General features: G+C 48.5%; 1 protein-coding gene across 11 annotated transcripts in view; it reads left to right on the top strand.

Annotated features, from left to right (window-relative positions):
• The window catches only part of ARHGEF7 (Rho guanine nucleotide exchange factor 7), a 135,099-nt gene that overhangs the window by 11,881 nt on the left and 96,735 nt on the right, over positions 1 to 26,483 (top strand). For 9 of the 11 annotated variants that reach the window (XR_008425057.1, XR_008416812.1, XR_008416721.1 and 6 more), the window contains exon 2: positions 17,406 to 17,492. Coding sequence is in view for 6 of the 11 variants with exons in the window: in XM_019443876.2 (XP_019299421.1) it covers positions 17,406 to 17,492 (87 nt within the window). In the remaining 5 variants the exon portion in view is untranslated. Of the gene's footprint in view, positions 1 to 17,163; positions 17,236 to 17,405; positions 17,493 to 26,483 lie in introns of those variants that run through there. The other 2 variants (XM_019443891.2, XM_019443893.2) reach the window with 2 other exon arrangements.

The following is a 26,483-nucleotide window of genomic DNA, read 5'->3' as shown; positions in this document are numbered from 1 at the left end:
CGCCCGGCTGAGAGCTGCTGGGAACTGGGTCTGGGATGGGGTTGGGGAGACCGCTCCCGGGGTGCTGGCCACACACAGGGTAGATGGGGTGTCCCAGTGCGAGAGGGGGCCCGGGGGCTGCCTGAGGCTCGGTATCAGGTCTGGAAGGGATGCTGTGGTGAGTGTGAGGAGTCAGGGCTCAGACAGGACGCTGGGCTGTAAGATAAATTTGGGAGTCACCCAAGAGAGATGGGAGCTGAGGTGTAGGAGTGGTGAGCTTCCTGGCGGCCGCAGCAGCAGCAGCAGCGAGGCTCAGGAGGCTGGCAGCAGGTGGTTAGATCAGGTCAGGAGAGAGCCTGGTGACTGGCGGGGGAAGGGCACGGCCAGTACGCTGCAGGGGCGAGAGATGTGCCTCGGAGGACCAGAGGGCTCTGGCGGTGTGCTGGGAGGGTGGGGGCACGGTCACTCCCCATCCCCAGGTGGCAGGCATGCGGTGACCGTCCCAGGCGAGCCAGCAGAGCACGCACCCGGTGGCCGGCCCCTGAGCAGGTGGCCAGGGCGAGGGCGGCTCTGATGGAGGGGAGCAGGCGATGTTGGGGGCAGAGCTGAGCGGGAGAGGTTGGATTCAGCAAGAGGGCGGCTGGGCTGGGGCCCGCCGCGTGCTGGGTGTGTGGATTCCCCGAGATTGTTCGGGGGGGCTGAGCAGGGCCTGTGGTGCTCATCAACTCTCTTCAGAGTTTGGTGGGAGGAAGTTGACTTTGAGCCGGTTTTGCCTCTAGAAGACTGTGTTCTTGTCCGTGGCTTCGGGAAGTACAGCTGTCGTGGGTTTCCCCCTTCGTTTCCAACGTGTTTTCCCAGGTGTTTGTAAGAATCCAGTGAGTGAGTGGAGGCTGCCCGTTTGTCGCTCTGGGTGCTCCCGAGATTTGCATCTTACCATAACGTATTAATGTCTGGTCTTTGACCCGCCCCCTCCATCCATTTTATGACGAGCCGCTGGAAACCACCTGCTGTCGGCCATGTCCGTTTTGCAGCTGACCTGTGAAAGTCCAGATCTGATGTAGTTAAGGCCTTTTAGGGGTGTCTGTATGTAATTTTTAGAAAGTTCGTGTCCAAGCTGAGGACTTTCTGTATTATTCTGTTACAAAGTTATGAATATACATGTGGTCTCCTGGGACTCGCTGTTCCTCCTTTGGAAAACTACATGTCATGATACATACGTGGAGGAGATGAAAGTAAATCAGTGCTGTTCAGTGGGAATCTCATTCCTAAATAACCACAATAAATGTAACCATTTGGTTACCAAATGTCTAGCATTCGGGTATTAATTTTCCAATTCACAGCAATAAAACATGTACTTTTCAGGTCTGTCTCACGTGTGAGAGAAGCAATTGCACCAATTATTTTTTTCTCCTTAATCCCTTTTCTTCGAGAGGATGTTGGGAAATGCAGGGGTGGGGGTGTGGAGGGAAGGAGTGTGGCGCGCACACACGTGCTCCCTCACTGAGGAGCTTCTGGGCTGACGGCTCCTGGGTTGGTCTGGTTTTCTTCTCTCACAGCTGGAGGTGGCACAAGTGCCCGACACTGGTTCTCGGTCCATCACGCACAAAATGTTAGCAAAAACAAAACAAACAACAAAAACTCCCAAACCCCCAAAATGTTAGCAAAACAAAACAAAAAAACAAAATAAAAAACCGAAAATGTTAGTGAGCAAAAAAACAAAACAAAAAAACCAAAATGTTAGCAAAAAACAAAACAAAACAAAAAACCCCAAAATGTTAGTGAGCAAAAACAAAACAAAAAACAAAACCAAAATGTTAGTGAGCAAAACAAAACAAAACAAAAAAAACAAAAAACCCCAAAATGTTAGTGAGCAAAAAACAAAACAAAACAAAACCAAAAAAAAAAAAAAACAAAACCCCCAAAATGTTAGTGAGCAAAACAAAACAAAACACAAAAAAACCAAAAATGTTAGCAAAACAAAAAACAAAAAAACCCAAAATGTTAGCATCTCAGGTTGTCTCCAAGTGATGCAGGGCTTCCTGTCGTATGTGTCTTTGGTTGAGGTGGCGATGTGGGCCTTGCAGGGAAGTGTCATCAGAATCACCTGATGGCTTGTGAAAATAGATTGCCAGGCTCCACTTCAGAGTTTCTGATTTTGTAGGTCTCCATTGGAGGTGAGAATTTGCATTTCTGACAGGTTCTCAGGTCATGCCAATGCTGCTGGTCCAGGGACCACATTTGAGAACCACAGCCCCCTGGGCTCATCTGCCCAGCAACACCATAGCCTGGACCAGCCAGATTGTATGCAAGGCCCTTTAAGAAGACAGGAGACCAAGATGTTGATCACCTGGGGACTTTCCCACAGGTGGGCACTGGCTGCTTGCCTCCCTTGGCTTACAGACCCCCCCCCCCCCCCCCCCCCCCCCCCCCCCCCCCCCCCCGCATGCTTGGAAAGTTTCCTAACTGGTGCCTTTTAGTTCAATACAGAACAGACCCCATGCTGCTTTCCAATGGGCTTTTGAAACGTGGAGGTAGAGGGAGGTTGGAAAGAAATCCTGGCTTGGGTTGGAAGGGGCAGTTGGAATATATCTCAAAAATGGAATCCCTCACCTGTTTCTGTGTGTCCAGGAAATCCCTGCATAAAATGGAAGAGAAACAGAATCTCTGTGAAGAGACCAAGCTCAGGAGGTCCGTGTGACATCTGATGGAATTGCTACTTAAATTGAGGTGCTTGGGGAGACATCCTTGGAATAGTGACATGAGCCCCACATAGAGGGACTGTGTCTAAGCAGGACTCCAAGTCACGAAAAGCTAATGAAAGTCACGGATGCCTCAGGCAGGCTTCTCTGTGACACAGGCTTTTAAGGGGAAGTAAGTCCTCGAGTTGGGTTGTGGGGTCAGGGAGTCGCCTCTGGGAGGGGGTGGTGCTGGGTCCAAACAGCAGCACAGCCGCTGTTCCTTAGTGAGGGAGCTCCACCGAGCTGTGACTCGTCCTAACGCTGCTTCTGGGGGTGTGGATCTGTCGTCCTTAAACTGGGGACCACGTGTTCTCTGAAGGTCTGGACACACTGGCTTTCCACCAACACTGAGGACGCACACCTTGATTTCATTCCAACTTAAGCTTTTCCATTCAGTAGCCAGTTAATCATTTTGTTACTGAATATGGAGAGAACAGTGACAGTGCTTGCCACCCCCTCCCCACCCCAAGGCTGGCGGCAGGAAGCTGCTTTTCTAGACGCCATTGCTCAGGTGACCTTCGGTGGCCATCTCTCCTTCCAGCGAAGGCTGTGGGGGTGGCTGGCAACCATTTTTCAAGCAGCCACCACGAAAAGGCTTCAGAAGGCAAGGACACTTTCTCTTGAAACAAACGAGAAAATAGGAAATCTCAGCAAAGAAATAGGACTCATGAAAAAGAAATGGGAATTGCAGGAATGAAAACTGCAATAACAAAACTCACTGGACAGGCTCAAAAGCTGAGGGGAGACAGAAGACAGAGGCAGTGAATGCGAGGCCACACCAGCGGAGTCTTCTAGGCCTGGGGAGCCTGCCTGACGGAGCTGGGAGGAAGCCGCGGGCCTGTCACAGAGCAGGCTGCAGACGCACTCAGAGAGTCACAGCTGCAGGTGGGCGGCTGCCCGCATCCATTCCCTCCCTCCCCTCCTCCTGTGTGAGCCTCTGTCCCCCGCTGCCTGTCCCCTTCAGCTCTGAAATGTCTGGGTCACACCACCTCACCGTTGGCTTCTTTTGGCCCCTTTGTGACAGTTAGGAAACTAGAGTAAGGCGACCCTACTAAACGTCTGTGGATGACCGCGGAAAGTGCTGGGCAGTGGGAGCCTGAAGAGGCCTGAGGGAGCAGGCCAGCTGGTTAGGGGAGCCCAGGGCGGAGCCAGTGATTTTGCTTCGTGATAGAGACCGAAGGCTGAAACCAGAGTGCTGGCTCTCGGCAGCTCCCGGCTGACCGCACTGGAGAAAGCGGAGCCCCGGTCACTGAGCGTGGGCAGCCCTGGAGAGAGGCGTGACAGAAGGGGTTAAGGTGAAGGCTTACAGATACACCCAAGGCTGTTTTGCATTTCTCTGTCTATGGGGATTATGCTTCCAAGTGTTTTCTAGAATGGCTCCTGTCTCAAAAGTTCGATTCCCATATTTGACCAGTTATGTTTACTTGTTGGTTCTAGGTGCTCTGTGAGCATTAGTCAACATCCCTTTTACGGAACAAATAATACATTGGGTGCTTGTGTCTGCCGGGTGCTGACACAGCTCTTCTCTAGACCAAATACTCTGCACACTGAACGTCTCTTCCATGGTGCAGGAAGATATTCCATGAACTTACTTAGTACTAAGTACACTTAGTACAGCAGATAGTATATTAGACAGTGATGAGAAGGGATGGGGAGTGCCAGCAGTTAGGGCAATACTGCAGTTTTATATCTGGTACTTAGGGCAGGCGTTACTGAGGGGTGACATTTCAATAAAGACTCCATGAACATAAGCAAAGGAGTGATGTGAATATCTGGGAGATGGAATTTCAGGTGATGGGAATAGCTTGTGCAAAGGTCCCGAGGTCCCTGAATAGCCTGTGCAAACTTGCCTGGCAAGTTTGGGGAACAGCAGAGGCCACAGTGAGCTGGGGGAGAGTAGTTGGCTGATGGGTTCAAGGACGGAACAAGGGAGCCTTGTGCAGGGCCTGCTTAACCATCATAAGGATTTTGACTTGAAAACAGATTAATAGGCTTTATTTTCTAGAGCAGTTAAGGTTTCCAGAAAACTGGGCAGAAAGTACAGAGAACCCCATACACCCCCACCCTCCCCTTTTAACATTTTGCATTAGTGTGGTATACTTGTCACAATCGATGGACCAGCACCGATACAATAGTAACTAAAGTCAACAGTGTACATTAGGGTTCACTTCGTTGTGCACTCTGTGGGTTTGGACAAATGTATAATGACATGTCTCCCCCATTACAGTGTCATGCAGATTGCTTTCACTGCCCTAAAAATTCTCCATCTTTTAGGGGTTGCCAACCCCAGGCAACCACTGATCTTACAGTCTTTATAGTTTTGCCTTTTCCAGAATGCCATATAGTTGGGATCATACAGGATTGGCTTCTTTCGCTTAGAAATATGCATTTAAGTTTCTCCTCCGTGTCTTTTTGTGGCTTAATCACTCCTCTTCATCACTGAATGATTTCCCACTGTCTAGATGGACCACAGTCTATTTATGCATTCACGACTGAAGGTCATCTTGATTACTTCCAGGTTTTTGCAAAGAGATTCTTGTAGACATTTGTGTTCAGGTGTTTTCATGGACGTGTTTTTAGCTCTTGGGTGAAGCACATTCAAGAAGCAAGATTGAGGGGCACCTGGGTGGCTCAGTCAGTTAAGCGTCTGACTTTGGCTCAGGTCATGATCTCATGGTCGTGAGTTCGAGCCCTGCGTCGGGCTCTGTGCTGACAGCTCAGAGCCTGGATCCTGCTCTGGATTCTGTGTCTCCCTCTCTCTCTGCCCCTTCCCTGCTCATGCCCCATCTCTCTCTTTTTGTCTTGCAAAAATAAATAAAATGTTAAAAAAAACCCAACAAGATTGCTAGGGGTGCCTGGGTGGCTCAGTCGGTTGAGTGTCTGATTTCGGCTCAGGTCATGATCTCAGTTTGTGGGTTTGAGCCCCGCATTGGGCTCACTGCTGTCAGTGCACAGTCCACTTTGGATCCTCTGTCTCCCTCTCTGTGTCCTTCCCCTGCTCACGTGAGCTGTCTCTCTCTCTCTCAAATGTAAACAAACATTATATATAGATATATATACACATACACATATATATACACATATATATGTGTATAAGTGTGTGTGTGTATATATATCTATATACAATGTATATATGTATACATATGTATATATATGTATATATGTATATATATGTATATGTATACATATGTATACATATATATGTATAAAATAAGTTTGGTAAGAAACCACCAAATGTCTTCCAAAGCAGCTGTGCCCTGTTGCATTCCCACCAGCAGTGAATGAGAATTTCTGTTGCTCTGCATCCTGATCAGCAAATGGTGTTGTCAGTGTTGGGTACTGGCCGTTCTAATAGGTGTTTAGTGGTATCTCCTTTTTTTTAATTTGCATTTCCCTGATGACATATGATGTGGAACATCTTTTCACATGCTTACTTGCCATCTGTGTATCTTTGGTGAGGTGTCTGTTCAGGTCTTTTGCTCATTTTTAAATTAGGTTGTCTGTTTACTTACTGTTGAGTTTTAGGAGCATTTTGTATATTTTGGGGACAAGTCCTTGATTGTATATATATTCTTTGCAAATACTTTCTTCTAGTCTTTTTTTCTTGTCTTTCATTATCCTAAAGGACTTTGGCTTTTACTCTGAGTGAAGCTGGGAGCTTTTGAGGGTTTTGAACAGAGGAGTCATGCGACAGGCACTTTATAAATATGCAGGGAGATATTCTAGTTATAGTAATATGGAAGAAATAGAATTTCTGAGTATACATTGGCGGCCTTAGGCAGTGACTAATGAAGGTCACTTTTTCTAAGTGAGGTTTTGAAAATATATTTCCCAACAACAGACATGACACATCTTATTAGCAGCTGTGGCCCATACTCTGATTAAGGGTTTCAGGAGATAAGTAGCAACCTGTCTATCACCTTTTTATTATTTGTAGTTAACAGGAAACTCTCAACTGGCTATGGAGTTCTGTGAGCATTCCAGGCTGTGATTGCCTCCTTCCCCCACCCGATGCCTTTCCCTCTAGGAAGGGTCTCAGCTGCTATTTATAGAGACGCGTGCTCACCAGTGAAGGTCCTCAGCTGTTTTCTATCCCTTTAGTCAGGTTTCTTCCTCTGATGAAGGCTCCCTTTTGCTTTGCAGTCTCTCTCTCCAAAATCATCTGGCTCTCTCTCTCTGCATGCCTTAAACCTCCCACATGCTATCAAATGGATTAAAATAGAATGTGTTCTCAGGTGGTCACTGTCCAGTCTCCTGACTCTGAGGCTTTGACTTGCCTTCAATGCAGCTTCTCCAGCAGTTTAAAAATGAAAGTTTCTGCAGCTGGAGGGATGGGCAAAGGGCAGTGCACGGCTCTGTAGCTCCCACTATGGCCCTTCAATTTCCCTGTGTGTGGGAAGGGACATTCGCAAGACTACTTTGGAAGCAAGAATGAGTAGCTAAGGTAAACAAATGGGGAGCGGCAGGGCAAATAAAAAACCCCTCTGAGACATCAGAGGACACAGATTTAAACAGTGGAATGCCATTGGTGGCTGCAGGGACAGGAGAGGACATTTCAGCCTGAGGTGTCTTGGTCAAAGGTAGGCCCTTGTGTTGTCTGTGCGGCCAGGAGCAGACCCGTGAGACCAAGCTGCCACTAGTGCCCCATTCAGGGAGCAGAGTGCATGGGCTCTCGGGGAGACAGAATCCTGCTGTCCCAGCAGGTTTTCAGCCCTTTTTGCTGCACTGATGCTGCAAAGAGGCACAGCAAGTATCCACTTGGGATTTATTTAGCCTCTTTCTGGCAGGGACCACAAACCTTCTCCACAGGCTTTTCTACCGATGGACAACAGGAGGAGGTATCCTGAACAATTCTGAAACATGTTCAGTAGGAGCGGAAATAGATGTCAAAGGTCGGAAACAACATAGGGAGGAAGCTTAAGAAAAAAAGCAAGCAGTGGCTCAGGTGTGCAAAATGCTGTGCCATAATTCACAGGTGGTTTTCATCAGGTCGCAAGCGTGAGAACAAGGGAAGGATGATTCTTCCATATGAACTGAGGAAAACCTTAGATAAGAACAATTCTTGGACCATAAGGCCCAGTTTGAGTTGTCTTAGGGATTTGTCCTTTTCTGTTTTCCTGTATCAAGAGCCTTCAAAGGCATAAAAAAATGGCATCTGCTTACAGCATGTAATGAGACATGAAATTAACAATGGCCCGTCCCATGCACCTCTGCTTCTCTGGTGTCCGAATCACAGCCAGGCGGAGCACATGCTGTTTTCTGTATTGCTCTCCCCTGACGATTAATACACACCCACCTGTTTTGATCTAACATTATTGAGGGAAGAAAGTACCTCAGTGGAGAAATTTATTCCAGGCTGTCTGATGAATGTTTTTTGTTCATACTTTTTAAAATCCATTTTTGGCATGAATTTTGGATGGTTGCCACCATCTCTGTGTCCTAAAAATGTGCTTCTGGAGTTGGTGGGAAGTAAGCCTTAGGGGACACATGAGTTAATTTAAGCCTTGCAGTCTTGCTGGTCCTCCCCTTGACATTCCACATGTCTTGGGTATATGAATTTGGTTCGGGAACTGGAGATTTTGGACATTCAGATTTGTTTTTGCCTTTTCTAATTTGGCTGGTTCCATACTAAGGGAGCACATTTTCCTTTTCCCCAGATGATTGTAGCATCCATACAAGAGTTGGGCTTTGGAATATGTTAAAGAAGGAGAGCAAAAGAAAAATACTTTATTAAAGGCTTATTTTTTTTTTTCCAGTAAACTACTTCTAATACAGGCTATACATTTTTGGGAGATAATTTACTTATCTGGTATTTGGCAACCAAGTCCATAATTTCTGCTGGATGTTTCATTTGTCTTCCAGTGGGTTTGGAGGAGAGATGCCCGGTAGACTGCCAAGTGAGCTCTATCGACCTATATTTTCAGTCCACTGACTGTCATTCACAGTAGAATGAGCACAGAGTGCTGAGGAGGAGCACAATCCCTGATCAGCAGACAACTGCAGTTTAATTATAATAAAACGGTGGCTATCAGGTAATTAGAAGTTGGAGGAATCATGAAGTGCTAATTAAGATGACCTTAGGACTTTAATCATAGCATTGCATCTTGGCACAGGGTGTATGGGGCGGAGGGTTCTACAAGGACCCCAACCCGCTGGCAGATGGGCTCTCCAAGGACTGTTTTGTATTGGGGACGATGTCTTGGCCTGAGGAGAACACTAGATTGGAGCATTCCTCTTTCGTCTTCTTTTTTAAAAAAATGTATATTTATAATACTTACATGTTGTATAAAATTCACAGGGCACAAAAACATACAAAGTGAAAAGCAAGTCCCCTTTCTTTCCCTCTCCTCCAGGCCCCCATTCCTTTTGCAGGAGGCAACTCCTGTTAAAAGTACCTGGCATGTACTTCCAGAGAGGTACCACGCATTTCTAAACACCCATGCACGTTTTCTTCTTGTCCTTCTCTTTTTTTTAACACTGAAGGTAGCATGTTATGCATACCATTCCCCACGTTCCTTTCCCCCACTGATTATCACTAGGAGATTGTAGTGTATCGGTAATTAATTAAAGCTGCCATCTTTTTAAAGGCTCTGTGGTGGGTGGTGCTCTGTGGAAGTACCGTACCATAAGGGACTGAATCCTTTCTCCAAATTGGTTCCCATCTTCTGCTGTCCCACGCTGTTCTATTTTTAACTCTACTGCCAGGCAGTTCACTGGGTTAGGGTCCCAGCAGCAAAGGGACGGTGCAGTAGTAGAGGTGGTTGAAGAGTTTAATGAAGAAGCTGTTGACAGAGTGTGGGCAGGGGTAAGGACAACCAGTAAGAGACGTGGAAGCACCCCAGGAAGCCACGACTCCCCCTAAGGCTGAAGGGAAAAGTGGGGGAAGTGTGTTACTGGAGCTGGTGAGAGCTCCCAGTGGGAGCCGTGGTCTGCAGCCAGTGGTGTGTTGGTAAAGACTTAACAATGGGCTTCCTGTGGTGTGGAGCCCTCATTTGTAGTATCTGCCAATTTCTGCGGTGTAAATACTTGTACCGTGGCCGAGTCCAGCGACAGATATGATGTTACTGAACACAGAGCTGGCGGGGCTGGGGGTGGGGGGTGCATAGGCCCTTTTGGGAGCAGCTCCAGCATGTCACTGTGGCTGTCAGGCAGCTGCCACCTGGCTCCCGCAGAGCTTCTGGTTGGCCAAATCCCTGCAAGTGAGGGCAGGGGAGCCGGGTTCCTGCAGTCGTCAGAGGTCTGCCTCCTCGAGCAGGCTGGTGAAGTACGTGGGCTGCATAAACTCGGGCAGGTCATTTCTTCTCAGCCTCTGCTTCCTCGTCTCTGAAGAATGGAACTGCCTCATGTTCTCTGACTTTCTACGCTGAGGTCCTCTCACAGACCAGTGAGTTTAGTGACCTAAGCGGGCAGTATGCTATTTAATAGGGAGCTCATGTCTAATGGGAGAGATCTGCACAAGCAAATCTGGCTACAGGGTGGGGGCTGCAGACAGAGCCACAGGTGTTCAGAGGAAGTGATTCTTGGTAGCTGTGGTCATGAGGCTGTTGATGTTCTGTGGCTGGGAATTTGTTTTCCCAGCGGGGGGAATAAACAAGATTTCTTGATTAATGGTTTAATCTACATCTGCCACTAGTTCTCTGCGTATGGTCCTGCTACCATCAGCATCTCCTAGGAATGTCAGAAAGCCACGTCCTTGGGTTTCACTCCAGATCTACGGATGGAACTCTGGCAGGATGTAGTAATGTCACTCTAGATGATTCTGATGCATGTGTTTGTTTGAGAAACACTGAATTATACCATACCAGTGTTCCAGACTTGGGTGAAAATCAGGCAGATGGGGAATTTCAGACACCCACCCTGCCCTCAACTTCTGGAATATACTTGAAACCTACTCAATCAGAATCTCTGGGAAGTACAATCCTGGGCAGTTAAGCATTTCCCAGATAGCATACGCTGTGACAGTTTTCTATACTCTTGATCTTAATTGTTGTGGTGCGTGGAACCTGCTTAAATTAGATGTGTTGCTACAAGTGCCTATTCTTTCCTAGGAAGTTTTGTGAACTCAGACTCTCGAAACACTTTCAGTTGGAGAGAAGGCAGCTAGCTGCCTCAGTTGGCACTTTGCTTGGACCAAGGGTGGAGCTGGTTGTTCCCAGCGTGGAGTGGGTGGTAGAGAAGAGTTGAAAGGGAAACTGGACAGCTGTGGAGGTCCCTGAAGTGTGACTGTGACATTGCTGTGATTTAGTTTATTGCCAGTTCTCAGAGCATCTGACACATCCTTTATCAAATATGGAGTACAAAAGCCGTATTTCAAAAGGAAGATCACAATGGTTTTGGGACTCTGAGCCTTTGACTGATTAGAGTTCTTGATTGGAAAGCCTGGAGCTAATTACTGTGGGGAATTTGGGACAGGATTTCTGGGGAGTGAATTGGGCTATTGTTGGTCATCGGAAGGCGGTCACTAGTGATTGCCCTGAGGAGTGTTCGCCTTTGGGTTGTGAGGCATTGGCAATTTTATGTAAGGCTCCTGTGAATGTTCTTATACATGGCTTTTTGTGGATATGTTTTCATCTCTCTCAGGTAAGTACCTAGGAGAGGAATTGCTGGGCTTAGGTATGCTTAACTTTTTGAGAAGCTGCCAATTTTCCAAGTGTATGATTTTACACTCCCATCAGTCATGTGTTGGGTGCCAGCTGCTTTCCATCCTCACCAACACTTGATACTGTTGACCTTTTCCACAGTATCCATTTTGGTGGGTGTGTAGTGTTCTCTGAGGTTTTAATTTGCATTTACCTGATGACGCTCACTGTTCACGTAGCTTCTTTACTGAAATACGCAGGGGACCTTAAATGTCTTTTACATCATCATCTCATATGTAGCCCTTCCACTGCAGGCTCCCCCATGACCTCAGCTGCCCCTGAGGGCTCATCATCCTCGAAAACACCATGGGCTTCTCAAATGTCACGCCTTTGAAAATGCAGTTCCATCTGTCTCTTCACCCTTATAGCTCTAACTCAGATGTCCTTTTTGTTGGTTAGGCCTCTGGCCTCCCCTGTGTCCCCTATAGAACTCCCGTTTCTTTTCTCTGTGCTTCCATGGCCCCTTGCCATGTTGTGTGCGGTTCCTCCCTCCCTCCCTGAGGGCAGGGCCTTGTCTCTCTCTCCTTTGCAGTCACAGTGCTTATCACGTGCTCTGGCATGGGGTCCAGGTCCGTGTTGTTGAACTAACTTGGTATCCATTTGATCCTACCATCAGTTCTGTGAGAAAGGCTGAGCCTCAAATTGGGACGATGAGGGCATAGACCCAGAGGGGTCAAGTGTCGTGTCCAAGGTCAGTATGTATGTTACAGTGTCAGGCAGTACTTACTATTGTTTTCCAAACGTGTGTTGTCTGTACAGTATTCTTTGAATGAGCCAGCTCCATGCACCCACATGCATGCAAGTGGAGACTTTTAAAGGAGTTCAGTTCCTCGGCTTGCACATGCACTCACTTGTAACTGACTTGCCTGAGAAGGTGCCTGAGGTCTGGGAATGCAATGAGTGGGCTCAGCTGTCCCAACACCCGCTTCTCCCAGTTCACATAAGAAAGGCAGACCGTACACTCATTTGTTGTCTCCCTGAGGCACACTGCTGCAAGGTGGAAAACCTCCCAGCTGTGTAACCAGTAGGTATCCATGGTGTTGAGACATGAATGACACTAACGTCTGGAATTGTGCAGCTCAGGGGTTTCTACTTGCTAGCTTTCATAGAGATAGCAGGAGACCCAAATCATGCTGTTAACTGAGGATTTCAAAATTTTATTTAGGATAGATTATGTCTAGACTTTGGCTATGTCATTCAGAAGGCATCAAAAAATCCAGTTACATAACAAAACCCTTTCCATTTCTTATTTACTTATTTTTAGGAACAAGGTTTCTCAGTGTTTGCATACAACCCCCGCCCAAGACAGGACCAGAACTAATGCTGGACTGTACCTCCTTCTAGCAATAAGTGATAGTTGTCCATGGGTAAATGAGCTAATTAGAACAACACCACCACCACCACAATGCTATACATTTCATTAGGACATACATTTCCAAATAAAGTTTTACTTTTACATTTGATAAATTTTCCTCAGAAACTTGAAGGTATTGTTCCCATTGTTTGTGTGCTCATAATAGCTGTGTTTAATTTAGAAGAACAATTGTAACAATTAGATCTTTACTAACCTTAAAGGTAGAGTTGATTCTCCTTACTTGTGGTAGTTGTGTCCTACAAAGTCACTGTGAACACTGAATTAGCAACTACTGAACCACTCTTCCTAGGGCAAATACCCGGTTAATTTCCTTCCAGATAGACATTGCAAGGTTTTATCAACCAGTCAACACATAATCTTGTTTTAGGTGTATTTCCACTTGGAGACGGCTTATTTAATACACGTTCCTTACAAATAATTAGTTGCATGCAGGGTTTCTTCATAGTACAACACAATTTCAGTTACAGCACCATGAACTGTTTACCTCTTCAGTTCAGTTGCACACGGTGCACACTCAGCAAACACATACTGTATGCTGCATAGTACGGTAATGTAAGAAAGCCAGCCCTGAACACAGCATTATGCGAAGCTTGAACGCTTGAAATTTTGTGAAAACATTAAAACCTTACTTGTGGTGGAGCTGTGGGCTTTGTGATGAGGCAGTGGGCAGTGTGGTTAAATCTCTAGACCTTGGCTTGCCCCACAAAAACCAAGACAGAGTAGGTGATGTACTCGGCAGAAGAAGAAGAAGTCAGTGAGGGTGACACGTGAGATCTGACAGCTCTACCTCAGGAGTTCGGCTTTCACAACGTGTTGATGGTGTCGGCAACTCTCCCTCCCAAACTGGCTTGAAAAATTCCTTCAGCCTTGTCTGCTTGGCTTTTCGCCTCAAATCTTTAAGTGTTTCTGCATAAGGGACGAATGCAGTGGAGGTGAGGCGCTTAAATGTGAGGCTCCGTTCGAGCACAGGGTCACACTCTTCCATGTCATGGAAAATTTTTTCCAGAGCAGAATTCCATTCTGCTATTTTGGCTGCTGTGAGAGGGACAATTCTTGGAGTCTTAGGCTGACCTTCATCACTGCCATCATCATCGCTGACGCCAGTGCCATACTTTGCTATCTCATCCAGGTCTTTGTTGGTGGGTTCTACTGCCATTTCTGCCAAAATGTCCTCCACATCTCCCTCCCTCATGTCTCTGAAGCCTTCTCCACTTATTTGCTGCGCAATATGCATTATGTTTTCCACACTGTTCTTTATGTTTTCTCTAACACCTTCAAAGCCTTCAAAACTTTTCACGCAGTCTGGCCAAACATTTGCCCAACAGTTATTAATAGTAGCCTGCCTGATGCTGTCCCAGGCTGTGCTGATATAATCTATAACGTTGCGTATCGTGACAGAATTCCAGTAGTCCATCATGGTGGTTTCCTCGTTGGCATCAAGAGCCTCAAAAGCCTTGCTATAAAGCTCCCTGGTGTAGTGGGCCTTGAAAGCTTTTATTATCCCCTGACTGAGGGGTTGGATGAGAGAAGCAGTGTTTGGGGGCATGAAGAGAACTTCTATGTCAGGGTGGGCATTTTCAAGTTCTTCATGGCAATGAACTGGGGCACTATCCAAAATCAGTAAAATCCGGAAGGCAAGGTTTTTGCTATGGAGGTAGCGTTCAGCTTCTGGGATGAAGCAGTTGTGGAACCAATCCCAGAATATTTCAGACGCCATCCACGCCTTTTTGTTCCACCTCCAATGGACTGGCATACGGTTCAGATTTTTTCCTCGAAGTGCTCGAGGGTTTTGTGCTCTGTGTACCATGAGGGGTTTGCACTTAAAGTCACCCTTGGCATTGGCACATAATAGCAAGGTTGCACGGTCTTTGAATGATTTAAAGCCAGGAGCCTTGGAGGCCATTTGCATTATATAGGTTCGTCTGCCAACATTCTTGTAAAACAAGCCTGTCTCATCAGCGTTGAAAACCTGCTCTTCCATATAACCCTTTTCATGTATAATGCTTAGCAGATACTTTTTAAATTCTTCTGCAGCCTCCTCATCTGCAGGACCTGCCTTACGTCCAAGTTTAATGTTTTTCATGTGGTATCGCCTTTTGAAACGTGCAAGCCAGCCTGCACTAGCTGAGAAGGGTTTAACCTTTTCCTGACCCTGGGTAACATGACTGTAAATTTCCTTGGCTTTCAACCTCACAACAACACTGTCTACCATGCTCTTTTTATTGGTTGTCATCTCCTGAATCCACAAATTTAGCTGCTTTTCCATCTTTTCCATAGCCGCATCACGCACTATAGATGTTACTTTAGCACTTTCTGGAGCAGCCTCACGTACAGATCGGCGAATATCGTCTTCCTTTTTCTGGATGTACCGTATTGTTGATTCATTAACGTTGAACTCACGGCCAACAGCACTGTAACTCAGGCCTGAACGAAGCTTATCTAACACACGTATTTTCTCTGTAAGGCACATCACAGCCTTCTTGCGCTTAGGAACATTAGACAGTGCTTTAGCGCTACGCTTGGGGGCCATTTAAAACAGCAAAGTCACCAAGAAGAACCACAAAAATGTGAAAAACGTGATGCCAGTAGACGGTGAAAAGGACATCTGCTTACCTTAGGAGCTGAAGCAAGAGGGCAGAACGCAGTCTTGTTCAAGTTTAGCTGGGAATGTGTGCATAAAGGCTGTTCAAATTTGTCACTGCTCTGCACGTGTCTATGAATGACTGGGAAAGTGCTGCCAGTATTGATTTTGGGGTTACAAACAAATTTTATCGAGTGGATGAATTTGCACAGAATCCGTGAATGAACGAGGACGTGGACTGTATTTGTATGGGTCTCTTGCCAAAACAAAAAACCCAACCAAACAAAAACAGTGATCAGTAAAAATGGTTTAGTATAAAAATGTCTTACTTTAGCAAACTGTTTTGTTGCAGGAAGTGGAATGGAAAGACGCTGAAGGAGAAAAGAATGTAAAATGTCTGACTTTTAAACAAGGAATTTGTTCATAATTTTTTAAGATGGAGAATGGCTATTTCTATTGTTTTTTTGTGCTACTGGACATAATTTTAAAGCATATTTAACACTTTCAAAATGTCCTCAAGACATCAGAAATTAAAGCTTTGCAACTACTTAAAATTATTAAGCATGCGTATTTGGTGCATACTTTTTCAAAATTCTTTTATGGAGAGGAGCAAATGGATCAGGAAGCAGCTTTGGTTTATCTGTTCACAGAAAAAAAAAAAATCCGTTCAATTTGGAGGAAATATGTTGGCAATTTCTTCTAAGGATTTTTAAATTGTAGGAAAAAAAGGGTCTGATTTTTGTCCTCTTTGTACTTCTTAACACCCTTGTTTTTCGTTTTGATTCATAACTTTAAAAGACCCAAGCTTGAAATGAAACCAAAGTATTCCTGTAAGGCCTGATGGAATGCTGTGATATCCCCATACAAGGACAAAAGTGCCCTGAATGTCCTCAGATGCTAGAGTTCTGGAAGATGCTGTAGTGTAGCTCCCAAAACTTAGTCTTCTTATGTGTCAGAACGACAAAGGGCCCTTCTCATGTCTCTGGCTTCTCTCTTGATTGCTCTCGGTTTTCTTGACCTTTCTGGTCCAGGAGGCTGTCAGTAACTCTTCACACGTGTGGCAGGTGGCCCTCAAAGTTCTCTCTTGGCAGCCTGCACCGGGCCCTCCTCGACGCTCTCCGCCCGTGGTGGAGGCCGCAGACAATTGCTTCCTAGCTGACTTGCTCACTGATGTGTAACTGGCTATTCTGGTTAATCATTAATGAAGCACGTGGTGTGTATTCAGGAAGGAAAACATTGCACTTCAATCCCAACATGCATAATTTATGTTGCCAATTATTCTAAATCCTCGTAATAGAATACCGGTTCCACTCTCCCAAGCCGGTGGCTGGGAAGAACTGAAGATAGGGTTCCCTCCAGCCCCTTCAGGGTTGCTCACCGCTGAGGCCCTGCTCTCCGGGACCCTCTGGGCAGGGCGGGCTGTGTCCGCTGGGGCCAGGCGAGGATGAGGGCCAAGTGCCGGGAGGAGGAGTCTGCGCGTGGGCTGGGTCAGGTGGGCCGTGTCGGAGGATGAGAACCACACGCTGGGTGGAGGAGGCCGCGCGTGGGACCAGGTGCGCAGGTGCGCCGTGTGTCGGAGGACAAGGACCTGGTGCTGGGCGCGGGGGAGGATGGAGGAGGAGGAGGTGGAGGAGGAGCCCGAGACTGGGGCCGCGGGTGGGGCCAGGTGCGCCGCGTCCGAGGACAAGGACAAAGTGCTGTGGGGAGAAGAGGAGGAGGAGGCCGTGGGTGGGGCCAGGTGCAGGGGAGAGGCGGCCGCGCGTGGGGCCAGGTGCACCGCGTCTGCCGGCGCGAGGGCGAGGCCGGAAAAGGCGGTGCGCTGGCCGGCCGGGGCGCGGTCTGAAGACGTCACTTCCGGTGGCGGCCCACTTCCTGGAGAGGGCTGGGGCCTGAGATTGGTGCAGCCCAGAGGAAGGAAAGACGGTGAGCTGCGGCGGCGGCCCAGCGGGCGGGCGTCAGGGGCGGCCGGGGTCCCTCCGGGCCGCCGGGGCCGCCCGTCCGCGTCCTCTCGCCCGGGGCCGCTTGCTGGCGCCGCCCTGGGTCGCGTCCGCGGCCTCCGCGCCGCCGCTCAGCGCCTGTGCTCTGTGTTGCAGGTTTACCCGGAGCCCCGGAGCGAGAGCGAGTGCCTGAGCAATATCCGCGAGTTCCTGCGAGGCTGCGGGGCCTCCCTGCGGCTGGAGGTGAGCGGGCGCGGGGCGCCAGGAGGGGGGCGGGCCGGGCTGGCGGCGCCCGGAGGCCCGGGGGCAGGGAGCGAGCGCGGTCGCGGGGCGGGGAGGGGCCGCTGCGTGCAGCCCCGAACTGGGCTGTCGTCGCTCTGAAGAAGAGCCTCAGGAGCTCGTGGGTAGGTGTCACGCGTTTGCGAGAACCATTCCTAAGGGGTGCGGTCGATTCCTTGTTCCCTGCCTTAGCCTGTGCTTTTAGGGGTTCCTCGGGGGACCCGCATTCAGGGCTGGGTCAGCCCCTCAGAATTCCTAGCAGGTAAGCGGGCAAAACCGGGCACAAATGAAAGGACCCCAAGCCCTCCTAGCCTCACTCCTTTCTCTGCTTTTTTTTCCTACCGCCAGAAGGTAGGCGGTGTTTAGGTTGGAGGTAAACCTACGTCTTGGGGAGTGTACCCGGCGGGGTGTGTCTGCTGTGTAAGGTTTTGTCACTGTTCTAAATACGGTCTTTCAGCGGCAGTTCTCTGGAAACCTCCTTTACAGCTCATTTTACCATATGAGTTTTCCTAACCTTGGGGTAGTGCTTTTGATCCGGAAACCTAGACATTGTTTCATTTGGGAACTCCAGCTCGAAGTGGTTGTGGTCACGTCTGTGCTTCCATCGTTTCCTGCTGCTGCTTTACCACCTGTTTCCTTATCAGAGCTGAGCTGAGTTTGAGCAGGCTGGCGGAGAAGAGTATATGAATGCATCTCCGGTGGAACCTGTTGTGTAAGAGGATTCCATAAAGTTTTCCCCTCCTAGGACAGTCTTAGTGTGGGTTTCTTGGGAGAAATCTAGAAGTCCAGTTGGTGAGGGCAAGTTTCATGGCAACTCATTTGTTGAAGTTACACTGGCATCAAGAAACCAAAATCCTGTTCTTCTGCGTGATTGTGAACATTAAGGTATCTCTTTTGTAGTATTTGAGGTCTGTGAGGAAGTCCCTTACAGGTACCTGAAAGGCTTAGTAGAGATCCCGGAGACCCTAGGGCTGTTTAGGAGGGGGCAACGTTTCACAAAAGCTTTGTCATCTTGTCCTGGACTCCCCTATTGGGCTGTGAGAATATGTGTCCCTGGTAGCAATGTTTGCTTTTCCTTGACCTTTGTTGTGAGACTGTTTTCATCAAACTACTCAGTTTTGGTTGTGATAGTAAATTTGAAATTCAGTTTGCACATTAAACATTAAATTTACAACCTCACAACTTCAGTGTTCAGTGTAGGACTCTGTAAGAAAGTATTAAAGTTGAGTCTTAAAAACCCTTTACCCTTTGCTCTCCAGAGGCTGCTGTTGAAATTTCATATCCTGTCTATCTTTATAACAAAGAGTTTAATGATGCTCTAGGAGAGGTCACTAACTTATCCCAAGCATCTAGAACAGTTCTTGGCATTATAGTAGGCCTTCAATAAATCTGCAGTTGATAGCAAATAATTAATTTTTTTGTTTATAAAGAAACCTGTGGCTAGTTTTTAAAGAGTGTTTTAAATTTTAAATTCGATAAATAAATTTGAGAGGCACGTTTTGTTAGCATACTTTCAGTCTCCATAGTAAGTCACACTTCAAACTCCTAATTGCCTAGGATAATGAAAATAACAAAACACATCAAAACTCTCACATTGTTGAGTCACTCTGGTTTTTGTTTTGTTGTAGGAAGTTACCCTGAAAAATGAGTTCTATATGGTGTGAACCCTACTTGGGCTTCCAGACTCGTTCTGATCTGTGGTGTGAAGGGACTGGCCTATTCCCTGAAAGGTGGCCTTGCATGTGGACCACTTGCAGCAGTTTCCCAGGGTTTTTTTTTTTTTTTTTTTTTAATTTTTAATTTTTTTTTAACCTTTATTTATTTTTGAGACAGCATGAACAGGGGAGGGTCAGAGAGAGGGAGACACAGAATCTGAAACAGGCTCCAGGCTCTGAGCTGTCAGCACAGAGCCCGACATGGGGCTCAAACTCATGGACTGCGAGATCATGACCTGAGCCAAAGTCGGACGCTCAACCGACTGAGCCACCCAGGCACCCCTCCCAGGGTTTTTAAAGAGAGATACATAGAAAGGGAATGGAAAGGGAAGGACTTTGCACTTCTGAAACGTGTTCTTGGCTTGACATGTTTCATTTTTACGACCTTCTGAATGATGAGAGAAACTGTTGGAAATTACAAACACAGACCCTGAAACTAATCGCTTGAACTCCAGGTTACCTTCTGTTCTGGTATCTGTCAAGGTGCCTTTTTCCAAGAGTTGAGACCGAAGCGTGTTTGTAACAGATTATTCTGGGAATGTTTTACTAGCGTCTTAAGCTATGCCAGGATTTCTTCCAGGAGCAGAGGAACCAAGCGCTGTGGTTACTGTATCCGTCGTTTTGGTCCGCATCTTAATTAGCTGCAGAAAATGAGGTATTTCCCCCAGTGGGTGGTTCTGATCGTGAAAAGAGTTTTAAATTTAAAGAAAGTTTGTAAATTTTGTATTTATTAAAGTTTGAGAGACCGTTTACATTTTAAGTTGGAAAACATTTTTTAAATTTGGCGGGGGTGGGGGGGGGGGAATAAAACCTGTAGGAAAACCACATATATGGCTTTGAACTTTTCCTATTTCTCAGTTTTTCTTTGCTGCCTATCATGCATCTTATTTGAATCTTTCATATCCTGGAGTAGTGTGTAGTTTGATAAGAATTCAAGTTTTTTTTTCCATGTTTCTAATAGCGTAGTAAAGCAAGATCTGATGAGAGCTGACCTCATTTAGAACTATGGGTAATTACAGTTGATAGTTCTCTTAAACTTCCTGACTGAGGAGCTGGTACTGTGGTCCAGTTACCTTGGAGAATGTGTGGAGAAACCCTGGTTTGCCTGGTATATGTGGCAGGGACAGAATTGTCCTAAGTACATGCCACCTGGGTGAGGGAGAGAATCTTGCTCATGATAAGTGCTGCCTTGTATAGTTTTCCCTATTCTCCATTTGGTCTCTAGTTTCAGTTCTCAATCATGTCTTTATTGGTAACATTTTTAAAGGACTTTGACGTGTTACTTACTTCGCTCCTCGGTCTTGAGTTCTCACAGCCGTGGTCTGGCAGTGAGCAGGCAGAGCACAACCTCTCCGTGCTCTGCATTGGCCACCAACTGCTGTTGGGGCTGTGCATGTGTGTTCCCTGATCGTCCAATGGGGTGCTGCTAGGCCAAAGGTGTAGGGGCTTTTAAATGCCATGAACACCTGCCAGGTTGTCTCCGGAGACGTTTTTCTCCCTTTGCCTTTCCAGCAGCAACAGGCAGGCACTACTTGTTCCTGTTGGGTGTTTTCTTGATCTCTGGGGGATGGAAGCCCCTTGGGCCAAATGTTTTGGCTTTTCTCTTTTGTGTCCTCCTCGGTGTGCCTATTTCTGGGTAGATGGTGAAGCAGATGTGGGGCGCTGCAGATTCCCCGCACTGCGCTTGCATGAGAAGGACAGGGCGACAAAGAAGGCTGCTGGAAGAGGCAACCGAAGTCGCCAACCTCTGAGCGTTTCCTCCTAGCTTGTCACTCGTCTCTGCCACTTTGCTTTGTGCCAGTGGGAGGGGCTGCCCTGCGCAGGCAGGTGCTCTGGCTGCAGGCACGTCACGGGCCTGTTGCTGACGGTGCCCGTCGCCCTCTGTGTGAGGGGGGATGCTTTCCTTTGCTCTGATGTCCAGAGAATGAGGAGGCCTTTGGGTGGCCTCTGTAGCATTGGAATCGGCCGGACTGATGGAGTTAGTAGGTCAGCGGGGAGGTTTTGGAAAACATCGCCCTGCATGTTTCCAAAAACACTCTTGGCTGTGTTTTTGAAGGATAGGTTCTTCTGTTATACTACCATGTATAGTATTTGATGCTCTTTGAGATTTTTAATCAAGATTATGATTGAAATTTTGTCCAAAAGAATATTTAAAAATACTACTAAAGTTAAAATTGGCTTACTTGGAAAGTTAAAACTTGTTGACAAAGGCTTCAGAATTAAAGCAAAGTCAAAAGTGTATTTCTAGTCCTTTCCCTAGGGAGGGATGCCCCCCAGGGGTTACCTTTGTCTTAGATCTGGGCAGCTGGGTGGTTGAGCCTCACTACAACTGTGTACGAAGGTGTAGTTGAGGTCACACAGCAGGGTGTTTTCCTTCGTCCTCGTCACGGTTGGCACGGTAGTGAGCTGGAAATGGCTGGTGTCATGACCTAGTACTTGACTGGTTTTATTGAAGAAACTCTTGAAGTTCATTCATCATGCCTTTGTCAGAACTTGCCTTTGAGGAAGTTGAGTTAAATTTGGGAGATGATTATCCTGTGAACATCTGGTGGGTACTAAAAGCAAAGAAAAATTCTCCTCAGATGTTATAGCTATCTTACCTTTTCCTGGCAAAAAGTGTCAAAGTTGACCCTCTGTCTTCGGTATTTGTGTCTTGCCAAGGTGTCTTGTAGGGTGAACGATTAGTCCCTGTGCACCCAGGTTGATTTTCCTGTGTAGAAAACCGGTTAGGCCTTCCCCCAACTTGAGATCTGTGGGGTGGCTGTCGCATAGATGGTGCAGTCCTGCACATGCAGTGTGAACCTCCTTTGTAGTTCAAAACTGCAGTAACTACATGAAGTAAAAAACGTGAAGCTCGGTTTAATAAGCTTTTTAACCTAGAGTATTCCTAATGTCTCAACATCTGCTTGTTGAGATAATGTTTTTTGCACATCAGGTCTTTATAGTTTGGTTTGTATTTGGCACAAGCTCCTCCCGTTCTGGTTTGGTCACATTTCAGGGTCTCAGCAGCCCATGTGGGGGCTGGTCTGTGTTGGACGGTGTCAGTCTACATTAAGAGGCTGTCATCTTTGAAATGAAGGGGACTGACATTTGTTGAATACAAGTAACGTGCCCGTGCATTTTGTATGTACTGTGTACTTGTGACTATCCCGCAGAGGGGGCGATAGACCTGGGGTGGCGGGCGGGTCTTGGGGCCCGGCCCGACAGGTCAACGGGCAGGATTTGTACTCCACGCTGGCGGTTCCACAGAGCTCCTGTGAGCATGCTGAGGCCTGGAGTGCAAGTTAAGCTGTGGGATGGTGCTAACGTGACACTGTCCAACTGACTCGTGGCAAGGGCCACAGGTTAGTCCTCCGAGTTGAGCTGGTGGCGGGGCTGGGCACCCTGAGGTCTCCTAGGGCTCTGGATTTGGCTTAATGCTCTGCTGGCACCGGCTGAAATTCTGAGGAACTTTGAATCGGGAGGACCGCATTCTGTTAGTGCTGGATCGTAGGGTTGGACGGCTGGTCCGCCCTGGCGGTGGCTCTGGGAGGCCTGCAGCAGACAGGAACAAGCAGCTCCAGACCCTGTGGTAAAACGTGTACTAACCCACTAGATCTTTCTTTTGTGTGTGTGTTTATTTTTAAGAGGGGGACAGAGCACAAGCAGGGGAGGGGTAGAGAGAGAGAGGGAGACACAGAAATCTGAAGCAGGCTCCAGGTTCCCAGCTGTCGGCACAGAGCCCAATGTGGGGCTTGAACTCAAGAACTGTAAGATCATGATCTGAGCCGAAATCAAGTCCGACATTTAACCGACTGAGCCCCCTGGGCGCCCCCAAACCCCCTCGATCTTGAACCAGCTGTGACCGGTCGCACCCTTCGTGACCCCGCAGCATGGCCAGGAGCCTGAGGCCCTGGGAGATGGGCATCTGCCTACAGTCCAGAGCTTGTGTCAGAGGACTCTGTAGCGTCCTGGCTTGCCACGAGACTCCTGCATGGGGACCGTCCTTGTGCAGCCCCTGCAGAGAGGCAGGGACAGTGAGCTGAGCCGAGTGTAGGGAGGGGAGGAGTGAGGGTGGTTCATGTCGTACATTTCTGTCACCAGTCCTGTTAGTCTCAGGCGAGATAAAGTCTCGGGTACAGGCCCAGGCAGCCTGGCCTAGCCAGGTGAGCTGCGTCCCTGGTCCTGGTGATGGGAGGCAGAACGGTGAGACCCAGTTTTGGACCTTGGCCCGTGTCCACCTTGCTGTGAGAGACCTGCCGTGGGGTGCCGCTTCTGCTACGCAGTCGGAGCAGCACCCTCTCGGGTGCGCTGAGAGCTGTCCTAGCTTCCCAGGTGCCTTCGTCCCCCTGCCTGACCTTGGTAATGGCAGGACCTACCGTGGACCCAGGTTTTGTGTTTTGAAGGCTCCTGTGGATGGGTGGTGCAGGAGAACATGGGGTGAGGAGCGAGGACGGGTCTCTGCCCCCAGGAAGGGGACTAGGCCACAGGCGGGCACCGGGCCGCACACTCAGGAGGTTGCTGCGCGGCTTGGATCGTAGTTTTCACTGCCGTGTTCTGTCTCTTCAACAAGCCACCAGCTTGGGGACCTGGCCCCTGCTGGGCCTCTGTGGACAACTGTCGAAAGTAGTTTGAGTGTGGCTGGTCGACCAGGCTCACGTGAGACTTGTAGGACCGTGTCTTAACTGGCTACTCAGCAGGTACTGGCACCACTACCATGGGTGTGCGCATCCTGTGGCTTTTTGCTACTGTGAGGGCGTAGTTCTGCTTCCCTCCCTCCCTGCTGCCCCTGGCCATCTGCTCGCCTCCCTAGGCTGGGTGGTGGCACTTGGCTTCGTTGGCTGTAGTCTGTTGAGCCAACTCCCCACAGCCTGGGTGGAGGCAGAAGGCAGAGGATCTTCAGTAGCACAGCTGGGTCTTTGCGCTTGTAACACGTGGGAGCAGGAGGGGACCCGAGGAGGTCCCTGTGGCCTCGTTTCCCATCTTTGAGCAGATGGAGACCCACAGATGTGTGTGGGACACGCGTATGTCCCTGGGAGACTGCCACAAGGGAGTGGTCCGAGCATCCCTCAGGTGTGCCCGGGTGGTGGGCAGGTCCAGGGTGGCCTGTGAGCCTCTGCAGGGAGCTGCTCCTGACGTCTCCCCAGCCCACTCTCCCCGGACGCTATGGTGCTCTTCTCTCGCTCCGCGCTGGCCACTGATACCCCCTGCCTAGATTACTGTGGCGGCCCTGTGGCAATCCAACTCCTCTCTTGTCCTTCTCTAGGCTGGTTTCCCTCAAATGCAAATCTGACTTCCGTTTTCGTGACTCTGATTCTGCTTTGGGTCTTAGGCTGAAATCCAGACTCCTTGGACCTGAGGGGAGAGCAGAGCAGGAGACCAAGGTGCTGTTGGGCCAGATGACATAGGGGGTCTTGTAGATCACCCGAGGACGTTGGGCTGCCCTCCGTGAGTTGGGGCTGCTGGGGCAGACCCATGAGGTAATGTGACCAGAGTCTGGGGAATCATCTTGGCTGCTCTTTGGGGCGTAGACCACAGGGAGTCTAGGGCAAAGGCAAGAAAACCAGAAGAGGAGAGGGCGAAAATCCAGGGAAGAGTTGATGACCCTTGACCCGCAGTTAGAATAGTTTCCGTGGCAGGAGTTGCATACTTTGGTTTCATGCAAAGCGTAGGGATGATTTTCTCACGGACCACAGAGGGGTGTGAAAACAGAGTCCGAGAGGACGAGGCTCTGGCCTGAGCAGAAACCATGGCCGTTGGACGGGGAGTCTGCTGCAGTCCAGTGTGGTGCTCTGTGCCCGACATCCTGCAGTAGACCTGTCCGCTTCGCTTTGCCAGTGATCAGCGTGGGTCTGATTGGACACGGGCCATGATGTCAACTTGGAGCTTGTGCGTGCACGAGCTCCTTCCACTGCAGGAAGTGCCGCCTTAGACCAACTTCAGGAGGTCTCCTCATGATGCTGGATCAGGTGACCCTACTCCGTGGCTGTGGACAAGGCCGTATTCAGTGCGTGCTGTGTGTGTGTGTGTGTGTGTGTGTGTATACACACTGCTCTTCTCGCTGGAGTGTCAACGTGGAGGGCAGCATCCATGCACTGGGTCGTCTTGTACTTCTGTCCCCCGTGCTGGCATGTAGTAGGCTCTCGCTGAAACTGTTGAATGCCCAAGACTAAGGAGGAAGGGTAGGAGAAGTCCTAAAATTGAATTCATCAGTGTTCAGCTTTAAGCACTTAAAGTGATGGCTGGCCCCATCTTCTCTAGCTCCTGTCACAGTGGTCTGGTGGGCCACTCAGACAGCTTCCTCGGAATGATGGCTGGTGCTTCTGCAGGAAGCCTGGTCTCAGCCATGACAAGCTGCTGGAGAGGTGTCTGTGTGCAGGACTGTGATCACGTGTAGCACCGATGAATTTAGGACGGCTCAGTTGTGCTTTGAGGGTGGACTTCCTCTCCTCTTAGGCCAGACCTCAACACGGGGACTGATGAATTGGGCCTGTATGAAGGTAGACTGCCAGAAAACTTGCGGGAATGTTCAAGAACAATAGAGGATGTCCGGGCCTTTGGGACTCCTTTTCCTTCTCTGTGAGATCTAGGTTTCAAGAGCATCCCTAGGTCTTGGGACCTGTGTGGTCCTCTGAGAGGCAGAGGATGGGATATTGTAATATTTCTACATCAGTTTATCGTGTTGATAACGTTTGCTTGTTGCTCTCAAAAGGCACTTGTTTTTAAGACGCTGGTGGTTTCAGGACACCTGGGTGGCTCAGTTGGGCGTCCGACTTCAGCTCAGATCATGATCTCCTGGTTCGTGGGTTTGAGCACCATATTGGGCTCACTGCTGTCAGGGTGGCGCCTGCTTCGGATCCTCTGTTTTCCTCTCTCCGCCCCTCCTCTGCAGTCTCACTGTCATTCTAACAAACATGAAAAAAAAATCTTTAAAATTCTAGCTATTTCGTCCTTTCATAGCTGTCCGGTTTTGTCAGACCTCCTTCTCAGAGCTTTTTCATGCTTTGAAGAAACTTTTAAGGTGCTTCTGTAAGAAGGGTAGCCTGGAGATTTTCCAGACATGTGGCCAGGCCAGTTCAGACATGGTGCTTTTGGAATGAGGCCCTGCTTGGTTGAGTAGGACCTGCAGGATCATGGCACAGCATTAGATGGCCTGTTCCCTTTCACTTGGTGACTTCACTTGGGTCTGAAGACTGGTTCCAGTCTGTAGAGTACCATTCGTTACCTGCATCCTTGGGAAATGTATCGCAGACACTGTGTC

Source organism: Panthera pardus, unplaced genomic scaffold, assembly GCF_024362965.1.
Source record: "Panthera pardus isolate Hobbes unplaced genomic scaffold, ASM2436296v1 HiC_scaffold_1, whole genome shotgun sequence".
NCBI lineage: Eukaryota > Metazoa > Chordata > Mammalia > Carnivora > Felidae > Panthera > Panthera pardus.
Note: the sequence above shows the minus strand (reverse complement) of the source record. Positions and strands in the feature narration are given on the sequence as shown.